The sequence below is a fragment of the Phoenix dactylifera genome, chromosome 1 (assembly GCF_009389715.1).
Source record: "Phoenix dactylifera cultivar Barhee BC4 chromosome 1, palm_55x_up_171113_PBpolish2nd_filt_p, whole genome shotgun sequence".
Lineage (NCBI taxonomy): Eukaryota > Viridiplantae > Streptophyta > Magnoliopsida > Arecales > Arecaceae > Phoenix > Phoenix dactylifera.
In genome coordinates, this window is record NC_052392.1 from 26,742,562 (window position 1) to 26,762,394 (window position 19,833).

A 19,833-nucleotide genomic window follows, 5' to 3' on the forward strand; every position below is an offset into this window, starting at 1 on the left:
TTGAGCTTTGCATGTGCACTCTCGACCCTAGTAAACAAATAAAAGTTAGATATAAGAATTGAGGCAAATTAAAATTAAATGAGTCTTTATTTGTGATACCTATTTGTCGTCACATTTCCGTAGTGCCTGCATGTATCAGTCCACGCCGTAACAAATCTTTCCTTGTATTTGCTCAGCCAAGTATCTGACACATACTGTAGTGCATCTGGATAGGTACCGAACTCTCTCTGCAGTGCACTCCAGCGATCATTATACTCGTCTTCCGTGGAGGACAGCACTAGTACATTCCAACTCATAATAAATTTATCCCATTTCTCCTTCAATTCGAAAATTTTTTTGCACTTGGCCAAAACATTCCTACTAATATGCCATCTACATAATAAATGTCTAGCAGTAGGAAATACTCTATGAATTGCATTCATCAAAGCCAAGTCTCTATCTGTAACAATCAACTCAGGCAAAACATCATCAGCTATGACACTGCGCAATCTCTCTAATGCCCAAGTATAGCTTTCTTCCCCCTCAGAATTTAAGTATACAAAAGCAACTGAAAATGTCATGTCAGTAGATGTCACCCCCACAATCTCTAAGAGCGGAAGACGATACCTATTCGTCTTGTACGTGCAATCCATTATCAACACACGGGGAAATGCACGGAACAAATCAATGCTGCCAGGGTGTGCCCAAAATAAGTCATGCACAACATCCGTATTAGTACAATTCCTATGCCACTCAATATATTTAGCCTCTGATAATTTACCTAATAGATGTTGCATTTCAGACCTCCCGGCTTTCTCTGCAACCTTAAACCGTTGACGTACATTGTAGATAGTCTTGATAGTCGTAACATTGAGGGCATCTCTTTCCTTCAATGTGGATAATATGTCCTTTGGACGAACCAAACTCTTCGACATATCCACTAACAATTCCGTCTCCTGCTCAGATAATCTCCCTGCATATGAGTGCCCCTCCAGATTCTCTGCAGCGGGATGATTGTGCACTCCACATACGACCAGTAATATCCAATCATCCGCAGTATCCAATTTCTTTTCTCTTAATGCAAAAGGGCATCCACACTTCTTTGTCCCACAGGCAGTCTTTATTCGCTTTTCTTTTGTGGTTCGGTACGTCCCACCCCTCTCACAACCTAACGTAATTCTGGGTTTCTTAGAAATGGTACCTGCATCGGATGATTTGATTACAACAACAAAACCATTTCGCCTCCCAGCTTCACGACACCAATTACACAAGTCCTCTCTACTCTTGAAGATCTATACATTAAACAATTTATGTAAGTACACAGTTGTAAAAATAGCTCGCTAAACTAATACAAAATTGCACAATATATTATAATACCTCGTAAGTTGTAAATTCGCTTGTGTAATCCAGTACAAATTCTGATCCAATTATACTCGATTCGGTTGTAGCATAGCCCTACATATAAAATAATTTATCACCAAGAATTAATGAATCAGAGGATCTGTTCGGCACAAAATTCAGCACGGCACGCGATTTGGCACGAGAAGGCTTCTGTTCGGCTGCAGAGTGCCGGACAGAAGCCTTATGTTCGGCACTGTGCAGCCGAACAGAAGCCTTCTGTTCGGTAGAGCGTTGCCGAACAGAAGGCTTCTGTTCGGCACTATGCAGCCGAACAGAAGCCTTTTGTTCGGCGATCCAGTGCCGAACGGAGCACGAACCGTGAAAAAAAAAACTTTCGAAACAAGGTGGAACACGTACCTTTGCGGCCGATTCTTCGTCCCAAATCACTAGTTGCTTGTCCATGCTTCGAATGGGGCTTAAATCTCCTTCAAAGATCGCCTAAACGATGTAAATGGATCGAGGGGTTTAAGGGGGGTTTGAGGGGTGGTTTTTTTTTTCCTTTTCAAAACGAAACGGAGGAGGAGACGGAGGAGGAGGAAGGGGGGTGTACTGAGAAAATTTCAAGGGCAATATGGTAATTACACTAAAGGTTAGTTTGGGTATTTTCTTTTTGGTTTTTGGGGGGTGTCCTGAGCAATCGGGGGGGTGTATTTAGAACTACCCCTCGTGGAGCAAAGCAAACAAATCCTGCCGAGCAGCAGGTTTCTTTTTGTCAAGCCAACCACTCAACAGACTAATGAATAAAATACTATTATTTCCCTCACTTATTTTGTTAATTTGACCCACAAACAGTTCCATTTGGCAACACCAAGACGATTGAGAATACTATATTTTTTTCATTAATATTCACTAAAAAAATTCAAAAGCCAATAAGTTGCACCATAGTCATGATGAAGGACAAAAAAAATGCACATATTATTGAAGATCTAGGTATTTGAGTTTCTGAACATGTATACAATGCAGGATCTAATAACATCGCACAAGTTCCATGTTTTATCACCCACTCATTAATGCACCCTCTGGATGATAATCAAAAAAAAGAAACAGGAAAAATACACCTTCTAAATAAACCTGAAAGCCCATCCTTTCCTCCTACATCTAACTAGACTAGTCTGCAGCATCTACTTGCATCCAAAACATAAATTCGCCTCACTAGTGTTTATTTTCAAACTCCACAAATCACCAACCAAAAGACCATTTATTTCCCAAGTAAATTTACAAAGGGAGCAGTTCAGTGGGTCCCCCTCTCCAATATCTTCATTGGCTTACACCTGCAATCAACTTATTGAACCATAATTAACCAGCTGTCTTTTTTTATTTTCATTCCTTGGGGTTCTCAAGTACTTTCGGAAACAGAGGACACTCACATCCTCAACCCACTGTTCTCATATCTAAGATGAGCTGCGCTGATGAACTTCTGGAGATTTTCATACTCCTGCACTGATGACTCAGCAAAAGTTTTCAACCGATTCAAGAAGCCCGCCAAACCTGACAGCAAGCTGTCATAATTCAGACTCCAATCCACAGGGGATTCATTTCTGTCAATGTCTCCTTCGAGGCCAACACTTTGCCCTGTCTTCCGGGAGAATGTTAAGGATAATTTTGAGTTCTCATGGCCTTTCTCTTGGCGAGGCAAGAAACGGGTTGTCACTGTCACCAGATCTTTTAGAGAATTCGCTACTTCTTCCATTGGCAACTCATTCAGTAGGGCCAACCAGTTTTGGCAAGTAACAAATATTGGTGGGGCGATATCTCTTTTTGGATCGAACTCTATTGGCTTTCTCTTCGAGTACTTTTGTTTTCGGGGGAATACACATTTGTGAATCCACCCGTTTATGGCTTCTATGTAAGATTTTTGTGCGGAGATCCACTTTGTGAAGTTTGAACACAAAGAACTCAGCTCACGCTCAAGAAGCATAGTGGCCTGACGATGAGATTCTGACCTAGTTGAGACTTTGGTGCTGCCATTATTGCATGAGCCTGAGATGATGCTATACTGATTCTTGTGGCAGTCAAGCATCATTACCCACATCTGTGTTAAGCTGCATTGAGACATGGATTAAGACTTGCAGTATACTGAATGCAATAGACAAACAAAATTGAGGTGAAGCATCAGAGTCATATTATTCACAGCATTTGTTCTAAAAGCATTAAATAAATTCGGGATCCAACTGATGCATGTAAACTAAAGTATACGAATACATGAAATGGGTCTAGTTGCTATGCATTTAATGCATGGAGATCAGGGATGCCAAATTCATAGGTTGCATCAATAAAAGATGTAGCATTCCTTTCTCCACACAACAATTGCAATCTCTACAAATAACTACAGAAGCATAAAATTTAGAGGTGGCAATGCTTAACCATTTAACCTGTTTAACATGTTTCAACCCATTGTAGATCGAGCTAGATTACCTATTTAATAAAATGGTCAGGTTCAGATCTATATTTTTGAGCTATTTAATAAATAGCTTGGGTTTAAGCTGACAAATTTTTCATCTATCATGTATCCAACCCGACCCGATTGCCGCCCCTAATAAAATTTAATATATTCAAGGAGCATTTGGTCCATGAAAGTCATAACTAATAAAGAAACCCAGTGATGTAGAGGCTGAGGGGGCGACCATAAATTTATGCATATTCAAGTGGCTTAAAATGTTTACATGTAGTTTACACCTAGAATGATGACTTGCTTTTAAATATTCAAAAATATAGGTTTTTACAAAAAAAAAAAACAAAAAATTATTTTTCAATATCCAAAGGAAAAAGGAAGCGAAGTTTTTCTACAACCATTAGATTAGCCAAATAAGTATAAAATATCATAACAACTAGCAGGATCAATACCATCCTTTCTATCATCATGAGATATAAATTTAATAGCTTGAACAACAAAAAGCTCCACCATTTCCCCAGTTATTCCAGGTATGCATGCATGACTACTCTACGCTGCAAAATAATATGCCATACATGCATATAGGGCATGGACAAGCTGGCCAGTGCCAACAATTTATACCAACTGTATGCCAACTAGAGTAACATGACATATTTCAAACTATTCAACGATCCTTTTTTTCCCCTTGTGAACTGTTTTCTGCATTACTGCATTAGGGGTCACTTTGTTTAAAGGTTTTCTCGCGATTTAAATTGATAATGTGCACATACAAACATGGTTGTCCTGATTAAATAACAAATTGATATAATACTGCTAAATGATGTCCTGGACAGGCTGAATTCTGTGATTTTTGAACTTACATTTGCTTCCATAAGGAAAAAAGAACTCCAATTTTCAATAATAATTATTAAGAAGATGAAAACCTTGTCAAGGAACAGAACAATATATTGAGGGGATGCATCTATGGAAAACAAAAACACATGCAAGAAGAATAATTTGCTCAGGACATTGCTTCTCAATCACAAGAGGCCTAATCAGAAAAATGTTTCTATGATTTCTGGAAATATTTAAATTTTGCATTACATATCTTCTTACTTCTCAGTTACTTTAGGCACAGAGCAACTATCAGCTCATGTAGACGGCAATACAATGGAAAAGAAGATAGTTAACAAAATGTAGAACCAACTAAATTTACAGTAGAAATTGGACAATCTAAGTGGGTTTATATGTTGACGTTTCCCGCAAAGCCACTGTGCAATGAGATGAATTGACAATTATTTTCCAAAGGATACGGCAATCCTTTCAATAACTGTGAGACCACTCCTATCACCAAGCCAAACTATATCCATGGATCAACATCACTCCTTGCTACCATGCTAATCAGCACAAGTGACTTCATCAAATAGAACTAAAAATGCATTTCTCTATAATTTGAAGGCAGCAGTATAAATGAAGCGTAAAGCTATGCAAATTAATAAGATTTTGTCCATGGATCGTGCCAATCTCAAAGGACTTCACTTCAGATGTAAAGTGAATTAATAGCTTCTATCTTGAAACAAAACAAGGTTGTTTATCAATGCCTAGTGATTCTTAATTTTTATTACAATGATGGTACTTGACCAAATGTTAATGGCATAGTGCATTTGGATGATGATGAACCAAGGAAGTGAGATATTCTTATTTTAATCCCAAACAATTGGGAAGTTAAACAATTAAAGATCAAAAATTGATAGAAGTGAGCATATGATTGATTTGCTTTAGGAAAGGGACAATTTGATTGAATGCTAAGCCAAGCCAGTTGGATGGAATGCAATAATTGTTTAGTTAGTGTTGCTTATTTAATTGTCAACTCTGATATTTTATCATTCTATAAGTAAACTCGTCTGAATTATGATCACTCTAGTTGACATCACATTGCTAATGAGAGCCACAATTTATAATATGAATCCTCCAACTTAACATGCATCTTACCTGCAGGGAGTTGTTTGAAGCTCCTGAAAATCAGCAGAATAGAGCATCAATCCAGCGAGCTCTTTTTTTTTCTGAGAACTGATTTACAGCCCACAATTTTCACATAGCACAATGTACGCTGGAACTTTTTTTTTTTAAAGTCTACTGCCCTTCAAAGAAATAATCTAAATATGTTAGTCAGCTGAAACTTCTCCAAAGGCCAACCCAACCTTAGTCTAACCATTGGAAACCTTCCCCAGACTTTGTGTAAACGTCAGCTTATTTTGGCCTTACACTAGTTCAGAGCACCTTTGACCTAGGTCTTTGTCCTAGTAAAATGTATTATGAAAATACCAGAACTACCCTCCTATTCCTAAAGCAAACCCCAAAGTCCTCAATTAGACAGTCACTAGATCTATCACGTAAGATTTGTTTTTTATTAGACCATGGAAATTTTGCTTCTATCTGCGCTAATCTCACATCCAATTTATCCCCACATTAACACACATTGAACACTCAATTTGGTGTCTGATGCTTTTGTCATGCACCTAATGTGAGGGTAGGAAAGATCCTAACTCCAAACCAACTTTTATTCCCTTTTATTATCTGACACCACCAACTATTCTTTTTGAAGCATATCCAGTCCCAAGGGAGAAAAGGATTACAGACAATTCTTCTCATGCAACCTTAACCCTCTTCTGATGTGAAAAGCTTGGCATACATACAGACAATGAGATTTTTCATCTTTTATCCCTACCACATTCATATATTTTACCCATTACTACACATTTTTCTTGACTGCTGTGATACTCAACCTTCATTCCCTCCTTTTATGTCTATATATCCAAAATTCCATCTATGTCAATCTCATCTTAGCCTTAGGTTAATCACCACCCTGCAACTCTTTCAACTTAAGGCTCAACCTAATCCACCAATCAAGTTCCCCCGTACCTAGGATTAATACCTACCATAGCGAGAAACATGTTGAAAAATCATTATAACCATCTAATCACCCATCTGACCTCTATATAAACTCTCCACTCGAAGGAAAGAAAGCTAGTGCACACTTCCCTTATTTTTCTAATTCAAAGTCTTATAAAACTCTAGGAGCCAGCCAATCTCCATCCTCTAAAAAGTAACCATGGGCATACCAAGAAGAACACTGAGGCCAAAGCATTTCATTCTGTTTTACTTTCAAATTGCAAACCCCTCATGCTGGAGAAGCCCCTTCTTCCAGCCCTTTTGAGAAGTCCAAAAAGGAGCCAATGATGGGAGATCAAGAACAAGAGCTAGAGCTCAAGGGCATGCCCTTTAAAATATCTGATTAGAATTTCCACCCAAGCATGGGTAGGCACTCCACCGAATACTGATTATGGCTTACTACATCATCTTTGCTTTTCTTTATTTCCATTTTTCAGCATATTTTTGAAAGTTTACTTTAACGAACATTTTCTTTGATTTGTCTTGCTTACATTTCAAGGCATGCTTCTTTTATCTTCATGTTATTGCAATTCATCTAGCCATCTAGAAAAGCAAGGCACGCCCATTTCACTGCAATGCAAGCTCCCCAGAAAGCAATAAATGCATCAGTAGTTGCAAGCGTAAATAGGAGTGTCATTACTTGGAGTTCTATGTATCTGCCTCTAAGACAGAAAAAGCCTACTCGGTCAGTCTTCACCCATCAAATAGACAAATAGTGTATGGAACAATAGCACAATTTTTCTAGATAGCGAATAAAAATAGCAAACGTTGCATCCTTTATATGGCTTGCCTTCAGGTTTGATCTCTTACCAGTCACAGAAACCTTTCCTCAGCAACACCAATTATGTTATTTACTTTTCATTTTTATTTTTATTTTTTTGGGTACTAGTGACACAAATACCTATACAATAGGCATTCGACATTGTCGAAGTTCTAGATTAGGAAAACGAAGACCCATTCACCAATTTGGCTCTTAGGGGCATCCCTTCCCCATTCATTACCATAGACCTTACGCATCACTAATTTTCAAGCCAATTTAGGCCATATGCCATTCATGCATATCTTCTATGGTTTCCTATTTTTTCCCATAAAAAAAAGGCAACACATATACTTCTTCCTCCCTCAGGTCACTGGGACTTGTGTGGCTGGCCCATGGTTGCCATGAAGTACACATTTCTATGATAATTTTTCTCCCTTGAAGAATATGATAATTTGGTTGCGTTAATTAATTTGATATTTCAAACCATTTAAGAAATGGGCAAGATTTACCAAAATAGTATAAAACATGTGCAATATTAGAGTTTTTTTAACGTTATTTAACAACTTGCATGGGTGACATAAATTTAATTTCCTATATTTATGAGCCAAGAATGAGAGCTTTCAAAAGAAAAAATACTTGTTATGGAGCCCTAAAAATAACTTCTAAGACATTAAGCATATATTTATATAAAACTCTCAAGGGGAATTCATCACTAGCAGCAATTAACTATTTCTTAGTCACAAAATTTTAAACTTAAATAATTATAATTTATTTGTCACTACTTGGTTCCTGATATGACACTAAATGTCATATCAAATTCATATTTATATGCAGTTTTATGCTTGTGTATTCTACTCTTGCAAACATTTACAGAGTCACGTATTAGATAAGTATATTTACCAAACAACTGAACAATATATCATAATGTACATTGATGACTAACATGAATTTTAGCATTCCTATTGGTTTCAATATAATTTTGAAATTTATCATCTCGGACTCACAATTCAAGATGATGAAACAGTGTATTCAATGATTCCAAACAATAAAAGTTATTCTAAATTTTTAAAATATGTTTCATTTACTGAATCTATTTTTTTTATTTCTCTTATTTTATCTTATATTTTATGGAAACTAAAATAAATGGTTTGAGAGTACCGAAAACACCAAAACTCTCTAATTGAAAAGCTCAAATGAAACTGACACTGAGCTTTCAACCTTTGCTTAAACAAAATAACAATGTCACTGTTGTCAGATCCTCTAAACGCTGTCCTATCAAACTCCTTCAGATAACTTCACATGTGTCATCAGTCTAGACTTGTCAACAACTCCTAATTAAATATGAAAAAAACATACATATGCTTGTACATGGAAACATATATCCAAGACTCTGGCACTTGTCACAGATCCATTAAGAAACAGTTAACAAGCACTCTTGAAAGACAATCCTCAGCTAACATTATCATCATTTAAAACTTCAACATTAACATAAGAATAACATGTTAACTGTTAGTATTATCCAATAACAAGATTCTAATTAATTTCATGTCTAATTCATGTCAATTGGATGTTGCTAACATCTTTTAGGAAGTTGCCGTATCCAAAGAAATTTGACACAGGAACCATTAAAAAATTTATTAAACAAACTCGTTTGTATTGTAAATAAGCATGTCTCTATGCAAAAAATTATGTACATATAATAAATAGTTAGATGGCCGAAGTGTCTTATAGCACGATAGCTTAGGCATAATCTCTTCTCAAATGTAATGTCAGGTATATCACCTCTATGCAGCAGCTAGGAATTGATATGGAATGGTATTATCATCATGTTTTAATGATTTCAAGTGTCAATAGTGTTGTTTCAGAATACAAGTATCCAACATGTAAGAATTTTAAAAATAATAATATTCTAGATTGCATTAGTATACTAGTTTGTTCATTAATCTCACTCTCACTTGTTTTGTAGACTAGAATATTTTAATTAAATGAGTAAATAAGGATTGTTCGACTAGATACACGCTTTACAACAGAAAGCATTAATATGGTGGGGACATGTATATAGAATTATCATTCTTAAATAGAATTAACTCATTCGTCTATATTCATGCCTTCTTCACTTCCATTCTTTTTAATTGTATTGCATCTTTCCAGATTTATTCTGCCCTTCAAAGATCCAAAACTCATCAACATTTATAATCCTCTTCTCATGGTTTGGGTCTATTCCTACTGAAGTAAAAGATTCTTGTTGAACATGAACTTATGCAAAGGTAGAATAGACTTGTTGGCAAGGAAATCCTCCGTAGAGGGGATCGGACGGCGCGGGCGTCCCCCAGCAAGTTTGAGCAAGTGCTCGGGCATGCCACCAACGTCGAATAACCAGAAACAAAATACGGTGAAGGGTTGGTAGTGCAGACCTTAGTGCTTTGATCTTTAGAACTTTCACTACCGTAATACTGCCGGCCCAAAAAAGGAGGAGGTGGGATGCAGTTAGGGCTACAACACTACAACTACGGCAAAACTAGAGCGGAACTAGGCAACTAAAGCAAGAAAATTAAAGATAAACACAAGTATAAATTAAAGGTAAAGGTAAAGATAAGGATGAGTTATTGAGTTGTTTGATCGCAAAAGGGTCTATTTGTCAAGTTACATCCCATTATTTATACTTAACATGACAAACAATAAGCAGTGATAGTAGTCCACATCCAGCCTCCACTCTTCTGATAGTTTTGATAACTAGCACTAACCGTCCTCCATTATCCAGATTATAGCAACCTCCAGGTCTCGTGGTATAGGTAACTAAAGCAAGAAAATTAAAAATAAATACAAGGATAAATTAAAGATAAAGATAAAGACACTAATGAGTTATTTGATAGGTAGAAGGGTCCAAGTTTCAGGTTACATCCCATTAGTTATACTTAACATGACAAACAATAAGGTAACTGCTCATTTCCAGTGACAGCAGTCCCCATCCAGCCTCCACTCTTTTGATAGTTCTAGTAACTGGCACTAACAGTCCTCCACTATCCACATTCTAGTAACCTCCGGGCCTCATACCATCTACAAGATTGATAGATGGCTCCAGTAAATAATCATAATTGATCGGTCTCAAACTTGCATAGCTGGTCTTCATTCAACCTGCCCTTAAAAGTTATTCAACTTACCCTAGCTAACGCTCTCCTTACTCAGCCTATGAAGCGACAAATCCCATGCTGAGCTACCTTCAAACTGACTCGGGCAGTTTTTCTAGACGGTGTTAGTACTTTAGCCTCCGACTTATCACTAGCTCAAGAGGTTCGGCTCAAGGCCCCTCATCATTATCGTGCCTTGGCCTTGCTATGTGGTTGAATATGCACGTGTGCCTCAGGTGTCATCATGAGCTAAGATGCAGTGTATACAAGACTTAAGTAGCACAAAAAATGTAACTGGGGACCGAGGCAAGAGATATCCAACCAATGCAACTAATGCTTGACAAAAGGACTTCGAGCAAGCAGTCCCCTCTTTTCAACTTATAGAAGACTGTGTTGTCATTGTGGACTGATGAAAGGGTTTTTTCCAGAAACACCACTCATGAAGGTAAATCTTACAATTATCTTAGGGAAAAACAAAACTAGAAAGACGAAGAACTCCATCACTCCATATTCCATTCGTATATCAAATTACCCCCGTGCTATTGCTATATGCTCTACAATTGTCTAGTGTATTTGATGTAGAATTTTGGCTTTTTAACCAACATCGTCATGGTTGAAGAGTCAACAGTGATGGATAACTGCAGGTGATTCATTTTGATGCTTAGTCATCACAAATTAAGTTTAAAAATGATTAGGCATAGGTTGATCATTATAGACCATAATTTCCTGATGAAGTTTAGTTTTTTTCACTTTAGCTCTCGTAAGGATCATTCTCATTGGAGCACATAGATTAACATACGTTTGCACAGCTCAGAAACTTATTTAATTTATTTATGAAGTCATGAATATTTAGTCTGTGGTCGCTGTTCATATATTTTATAGAAGGGCATAAATATAAGGTATAAATCAGAACCCAGAAACTTCTATTCTAGAATAAAATTCTGAGGAATGCTCAAAACCCATCTCAAGATACTTCTTGCAGGCTCCATCTCTAGTGGAAGGCCCTGACAAACAGGGTACAGGCGTGACTCATGGAGCATGTAGATTTTCACAATCACTACCATGCAGGAATATCACCCTTGAATAAACTTTCTTTCAACTACCACTTACTTCCTGAAAATTCAAGCTTCCTAGATTAATTCTACCTAGTTGCAGTACTGATACTGGACTTATCGACTTCCTTCTGGTATATTAAGATTCTTTTGGGTTCACTAAGATGATGAAATTTATGGTAAGAAAATCTCAAAAATCTAGAAATCAGATCTTAAAGAGTTCAAGACTGTCCATTATCCACATACTTTTGATAGCTTAACTCAGTATAATACGATTACGAAGGTACCTAATAAATTTAAAACCTAGAAACAGTAATCATGAGACAATGCTTAGGATGATTGCTTATAAGACATAGCAATATGAAAACAGATAGTTTTTTTTTATTTAATCATAATTTATGTCCCCTAATGGATTTGTTACTCAGAATCTATTTCAATGTGTTTACATGAAAATAACTCCAAATCTTCCTTATGTTCAACTTGAAAGTAGATAAATGCATGTGTACGTGCACATCCAAATCTATATCATTGTTCTCACTTTATTTCTAGGAGTTTTGAGAATCTAATAATAAAATGGACAACCAAACCAGTATTCAAGCAACATAACCATAAAGTTAATTCTTTTGTCTAGGTTGCCACTCACACAGCAATTTATAAAGTAGCCAAAAAAACTGAGGAACTTTGGTGATCAAGAAGATGACGTGTGCAATTAAACATGCATATCTGAATGCACGAGTGTATGCACAAGGGTCTTTCTTTCATGTTAGTGTACAAATAAATATGTAATTACATTGATAAGTGGCAACAGAATCATACCCTCCAATTAACTCCTCCAGTTGTGGTTGGAGCTCTTTGTCCCTTAATTCCTGGATTCTCTTTGATATGGAGTCAATTCTCTGAATTCCAACCCGAATTCTAGAGTGCAGGTCCTTAACAGCAGCACGGGTTTTATCAATACTATCGGGCTTCTCTGCTCTGGATTCTTGATGTCTAAGTAGTCTACACTTCATGTCATATTCCCTTCGAATGATACTACTTGCCTGACATAGAATAATGATGTATAAGTTTCAGAGTTTCTAAATGAGTAGCCATACTATAATATAAGAAGGCAGCATTTTTATCCCATAATTGCTCCATAGATTAAAAAAAAAAAAAATTGTACAAAACATGAAAAAATAAATTTATAAGCAGCATGATAATGGTTCTGACACAAGACATTTGGAAGCCCCATCGAATAAACATGAACTAGCACAAGACTAAGTTGATCTTCAAGACTTCCAGATCAAATAATGAGCTAAGTGCTACACTCTTGTGGAACATTTCAAGGAGTAGAAACAGCAGAACAAAATCTGATCAATGTGCCTGAGCATGACTACCAACCAACAATCGACTCTTTTAGAACAAATAGTAGATGCCGTGCAGTGTGAATTTGGATACAAGATTCAAAAATGCATATTTATTGATTAAAACTGAGATGCTCCAAAGAACCTTTATGCATCTACTCATTCTTCCAGTTTCTTTGCCTCTGCATATACATAGATATTGCACTGCCAATACAAAAGTACTTGTAGCAATTCATCAAATCATCTTATGTTTATTAACATTAATAAATTAACTGCCAGCATTCAAGTATACAAAGTTATGTTAAATGAATGGAACCAATTGGACCAGATATATGAATATGAGCACCAAAGAACCTCCAATTTAGCTTAATGGCTTGTTTCAATTTTACAGTGTGAAAAAGGATTGGTACAAAGAAAACCTGTTGGCAGCTGACTGAATCAACAACAATTTGTTAGTAAGACAACTGTCATTCAGCAGGCTATATTTCTACTGCAGAAAGAAGACACTTCATATAAAACTTTCACAGTTATACCTTGCTCTTCTGTTATTTTTGGTATTTATGATTAAAAGATGTAAAATGAATAAATAAAATGGAAGATCCATAAAACACTAAGAGAAGGGTCAGAATATGATAACATGTTAGTAAAGGCAATTCAACAATAATTTGAAAGTTTACCTTAATTTCATCATAGAGCTTCCTCTCCCAGGCATACAACCTATCTAATGTTGATGCATGACTGCCTGAATTCATATATCTGCTGCTGAAGAGATTACTGCTCAGGTCCTCAATATCCTCTTTTGATGTTGCACCAAGAGGGTTTCTGGAGGATGAAGAGAGTGATGATACAGACTTATGCCACGTTAAGTACTTTATCTCATTTGAAGAAGACACTGCATATGACCTCAAGATATTAAAACAATGATCAGGACTTGTGATATTTTATGTTAAACCATTGCCAGAAATTTCTAGCACAAAAACAGACAACTGCAGTATGCATAAAGCACCAAACTGCTGAAATTAGGACACAATTTGCAAGTACAGATCCCAACTCTTCTCTGATGCAGAAATAGGACATAACTGATTAAAAAAGGTAAAAGAAAAAAGAAAAAATGAAAAAAAAAATCAATATTCAAATGAGAGGACCATGGTCCAATAAAGGAGAAGAAAAGCCTACCCTGAGATCGAGGGACTTCTTCCTTGCAGCAAGCAAAACAAGCTGTGAGAAATATAGATGCCTTTGATCTGTGTGCTGTTTCAGGAAATTCATGTTAGAAGCCCTACGCCAATAACAACAACAATGCCAGGTTTCATGAAGAAGTGAAACTTATTTTTAGCCACTTGCTACAATGCTGACAAGTGCATAAACGTTTATGTAACACTCTACAATACTGACCTATTTCTTCAGGAAACAGAGGGCGGAAGTTCACTTCGTTTGCCTCCAGCATCCTTGGAACTTCTGTTCCAGAGTCAAAAGCTTTAAAAAATAGATCTTCAAGTTCTTTCATGCATGACAATAAGTCCTTTGACCCAAATTTAATTTCTGGACCTGGTTCCTTCACCTTCCCATTAATATGAAGTGCAACTGCAGAAGATGCCATCTTCGATGGCGTCAATTCTGGAGTTTCATCGGTCTCATGCTTCCCATTGGTGAGCAAGTTCTTCTCCCCATTTTGCTTCTCAGTTTCTGAAGCAACCCTTTCCACAGATAGAATGGCAGGAGAATCATTTGTTAAATGGTGATCCTGAATCACATTTCTGTTTCTAAACATTCTTACTAATGGTTCAGATGATTGTTGGTCAAAATCGTCTTCTGAATCCACAAAATCATCCCTTCCATTCGTAGAGGCTTTTTCACCTTCCTCTTCCAATTCTGGAATTCCCTCCTCTTCCCTAAGACGTCTGATATCATCACCATTGTCCAAACCAAAATTTAACCCCCTCCCATCTTGAAATGAGAACTGGTTATCAATAGGATGAAAGAGACCAAAATAATCCCATGGAGGAGTACCAGGTGGTGGCGATGGAGATTCAAGCAATGAATTCTCATCTGACTGAGATGTAAGGTGTTTTGGAGTTGTGGAGGACTGCAGGGTTGCTATGACAGGGATGGGCAGTTTTTCCTCAACAGTAGTTGAAAAGCTCCTGCCCGCTTTCATATGATTAACATGAAACCGTCCTGAAGAACGAGGCGAAGGAACTGGAGAAAAAGATTCACCTACATCCACATGCTGTGAGGGAGATGGAGATGAGTTTGAAAATTGAAAAATAGACTTATCAGTTAAAGCAAGAGGCTTCGGTGTTGCAGATGTTGACGTGTACAAGGAAGACTCTGTAGGTACTTCAGGCTCTACAAATTTTCTAAAAGCAGTTCCGGTATTTTTGAGAGACTGAATATAAGAAACATGTGCAGCTGCAAGTGAGCATCTTCCATCAATGGCTTGTTTAACAAGATGTTTCCTTTCTCGACACAACTGAAGGGCCTTCTCATCTTCAATTTTAGAGCTTGAAACTCCCATTTCTAGAAAAAACACCGAGAACTCTGTACCAGGTTTCCAGAATGTGGCAATTCAATTTTCAAACTTAGCACAGAGATATATCTGCAGATTTCAGAAAAGAGCATTGCTGGACTCACAGCTTAGAATCATATATTTACGGCTTAAACCATGAAGATAGTATGGATCCAGTGAAACACAAGCAGTAAAACCTACAGCAGGGTTTAATCAGATGCAAAAGTTAACAAATATAGTCCATATTTACAACAAATCACATCACTGTTTATGAAGCAGACCATAATTCATAGAATCATGATAGTATTAACAAAAGATACACTTTACATTAAAACAAAAAAGAAGAAGATAGAAGGTGGGGAGGGGTGTTACGTAACACCAAGATTCTTAATTTAATGTAGATAATAAAAAATCAGACACAGCTTTATACCCAAGAAACCTGAATTTCCCAACTTTTGGCTCTACAAAGCAACTGAAGCTAAAGAAAATAGAAATCATATACACAACATGGGAAATCAGTAGAATTTAAATGAGAACTCTAAATAACAAAAATTTCCAAAATTTAATCACCTACTCCACTACCTCGAGTCACATAGAACAACTCAGCAAGCCAACAGATGAGTGCTGAGCGAAAAAATTAATGTGAAGTAAGCAATAAAAACTTACTCATAAATCTCGTGCGCATATATTCAAAAACCAACACCTAAACAATGCTGCACGAATAACTCGCCCGATGCATAAAAAAATATCCCACCTCCAAAATCTAGATTCTATAATTAAGAAATTAAACTAGCAAGATACATCTCATATGAGAACAATGAAAAATGCTTGCAATTTTCAGAAACAGAACTCTGAAAAATCAACAGTTCTAGCACCCTCAAATTGTCAAATAATTTTCTTCATCCCTCGCAAAAGGAGCAAAAATCCGAAACAAAAAACAACTTAAAAACCGGATTGGAAATCAAAAGAAACTTAAAAAACAAGGCCAACAAGTGTGATCTTAATCCGCCGCATGGTAAAGTGAACAGATCAACATACTAAATCCACCTGAAAATTTAACTCACACTCCATCTCCTCTCATAATATTAATTTCCAAAAACAACTTCCCAACTCTAACTCTCGAATTATTCCCCCAAAAAAAAGAAAATCTTACAGAGATCAAAAATTGAACCGTCACAAGAAAAAACTAAATAAAAACCACAGAATAAATTAATAGCTAAACACAAATCACCTCAGTCCATCAGAACTATTCAGCTTGCCCATGAATCTAATAAAAAGATAGAAATATAAAACAAACTAAAAATTGGGGGGAAAATTCATTCCTCGGAGGAAAACAAGAAATTCAATTGCTCGTGGGCCCAATTCACAAAAATTCGGACCGACAAAACAAAAGAAATAAATAAAAAATACCTTTTTTCTTCCCTCAACTTCTCGTCACCGGATGAAAGACTCCGAGCGTCAGATTGTAAACACTAATCATAGAAAACTAGTAAACAGCAACAAAAACACCACTTAAACGGGAACTAACACGGGAAGAAACAGCTTGACAACTTCTGAAACAATTAAAACAAATCGATCCAAATCAGTAGTAGATGCTATCTACCTGAGGCCGAACTACAGAGTAACAGATTCCTCTCTAGAAGAGATCTCGTCGAGACAGAGTGAGAGAATTTGGGGACGGTGAAAAGCGAGTTTTCCAGCGATGGAGATGGATTTCATGCAGCGGAGGAGGAATTGGAAGGGTCGCGAAAAAGAAGGGAAAAGAGAGAGAGCGTGTATGGATTCCTCTCTTTCTCCCTCCGCTAGAATAAAGCTTTTTAGGCTGGAAGAGGATGCTCTCTCCGCCCCTAGAATAAGACTGGAATGATCCTATGCATGCCCATGAGAATGTTTCATGGTGCCCTTGGGATTGCTTAAATGCCGCATATGCCCTCATCATTTCTTTCTCCTTTCTTCTTTTTCTTGTTTTTGGAAAATACGTGAGGATGGGTGTATTTATAATTTTTTATTGCTCGCTAAAGAAAACCTCCATGATGGACATTGTGATTTTAAATATAAACACGTCATATGTTATCCAAGTTTATGTATAGATAGATAACATTTGGTGTGGTATCACTTCAATTTCAGGTTTTATATATAAAGGCCTACATCATTGTACACAAAGAGATTTATGAGTGCTAGCTTCATGTTTTCGATATATAGGAGGTATAATGAAATTATATTTACAATAATATACCATGAATTGATTGTTGCTCTGCTCATTTTTATTTTTAGAGTTGGTTATTTTATCTCTTACAAGCGGTGCTCGGTGCTCAATCACTTACAAGATAGTAGCTTGTCATGGTGTACATGGTATAATATATGCAACTATGTCGTCTAATAGAATTGTCAAACAATACGGCTCGTATGATTTATGTGGATCGGTAACGAGTAGCATTCAGCTTTCTTTAATAAAGAATATTGTTTGTGATATGCAATATTTTAGGTTTTTAAAAATTTAGATTATCCATTTACATTTAAGATATACAAAAACCTACTAAAATAGGACATTTTATGATATAACTTTTGTATGATTTCATTTAAATTACCAAAATTTTGATATTGAATTTTTTACGATCTCAAAATTAGATTGCCAACATCCATGATAAATAAATGTTGTTTTAATTGTATTAGCATTATATTAGTGGATAATCACATGATATACAAAATTATTCAGCATAAAGTTAGTACTAATATCCAAGATTCTTGCACTAGACTAAAAATATATTATGTTGATATTAGTACAAGGCACTCCAGAATACCATTAAAGTCAATATCATGCATTGCATATGATCTTTATGCAAAGTGTAGAAATGGTAAGACACATAATAAGCCCTTTAGTAACTTTGAATTGCATGACTAACTTGCGACTCATGAATTTGGAATGGCGAGCAACTAACGTTCTCATGAATTTGTAATTTAATTCCATAGCAACATAGCTAGGCAATACAAGTTAGAGGAAGATAGTATCTTATTGAAGTTCCTATTGTCATCTCTGCTCTATTTTCTTGTTAAATAAGTTTAATCATTGTAGTTCCTATTGCAACAAGTTATTGTAGTTCGTATTGTCATCTCTACTCCACTTTCTTTGTTGATTTTAAATTAGGAAAAAAAAATCATTGCTCTACAATGATTAAATTTGCCATGATTAGTAAGGCAACATAATGATTAATGAGAGCAAATGAGGGCAGTTAGGGGATTACCAGCTACCATGATTGCTCGAGAGATGGTGGGCAAGCTTAAAAAGCATGTTACCACGGTTGGCCACCCTTCGTATAGTCCATACGGAATCCCCGACTTTATGAAAGGTTTGCAAAGTGCGATGCTTTATCTTGTCCTTCACGGCTGCGGCATAACGTTTTGGACAAACTCATTTTTTTTTCATAAGAAAAACTACTTACAAGGGAATCAAAAAAAAAAAATTCTAATACTATTTGAAGAGACGGGTGTGACCTTAAGAAAGAAGACCATATGCGTGAACAATTTACACGTTTCACATTCTTTCGACTTTCCATTTTTATTTTTTAATTATTTTTTATTATTTTTATCAATTTATTTAAGAGTTATTTGGATTGTGTTTATAGGGACAATTATAATGATGGAAACAATAATAGCAGCAATAACAGCCAGCGACGGGCAATGTGTTCAATGATGTAATCGGCAAATAGAAAGGAGCTACAAACTGTTTTGTTTAAAAAATTTAAAACACTAAATTTTTATATTTATATTTTTAAAAATTGAAAATAAAATTAGATTATTAAATATTATTTTTTTAACCTTGGTTTTATGTTGCCAAAAAATAAATATGGATGGTATATATAGATATTTTGCTGGCAAACATATTTATTCAAGATTATTTCTTGGCATCAAATAAATTTATTTGTCTTTTACTTCGTACGCATACTAGGCTAATGTAGCACATGCAAGTGCACGGAAATGACCTTAGCATGTTCCTTACACAGTAAAGCAGTACAATGGTCATGTAAACAATGCCAATTTATCTCATTATGGTGCTAGATGGGGTAGAACAGTGTAAATTTTGTCCCAGGCAAGCAAAATAATATGTATTGGACTCCAAAAGCAACGGTATTATTTAATCAAAAGATGATAGAAAGAAAATTAATATTTGACATGATATTATACGAAATTTTCTAACTAAAATAAATTACCAAGAGAAATAACTTCACATCTTGATTGTAATGAAATTTTGCTCCTTATTCCAACGAGGATGATGTCGTTTTTGAGACTCTTCTGCAGGTGTCTAAAGCTCTTGACCATCAATGTTATATCTCAATTTTG

General features: G+C 36.1%; 1 protein-coding gene across 8 annotated transcripts; it reads right to left on the minus strand.

The window, feature by feature from the left end:
• Positions 1–2,268: 2,268 nt before the first annotated feature.
• On the minus strand, positions 2,269–17,355 carry LOC103722286 (protein ROLLING AND ERECT LEAF 2-like). Of its 8 annotated transcripts, none has more exons than XM_039130838.1 (8): positions 17,099–17,355; positions 16,906–16,967; positions 15,621–15,692; positions 14,382–15,527; positions 14,163–14,237; positions 13,664–13,878; positions 12,460–12,683; positions 2,269–3,422 (listed from the first exon to the last, which is right to left on the minus strand). In XM_039130838.1, exons 4-8 carry the CDS (start codon positions 15,502–15,504, stop codon positions 2,744–2,746), a joined length of 2,316 nt encoding a protein of 771 aa, XP_038986766.1. In that variant the 5' UTR covers positions 15,505–15,527; positions 15,621–15,692; positions 16,906–16,967; positions 17,099–17,355; the 3' UTR covers positions 2,269–2,743. The 8 variants fall into 8 exon arrangements, with proteins under 8 accessions (XP_038986766.1, XP_008811000.1, XP_008811005.1 ...); XM_008812778.3 differs by having other exon boundaries at positions 16,906–16,981; XM_008812783.3 differs by lacking the exon at positions 16,906–16,967.
• Positions 17,356–19,833: the final 2,478 nt, after the last annotated feature.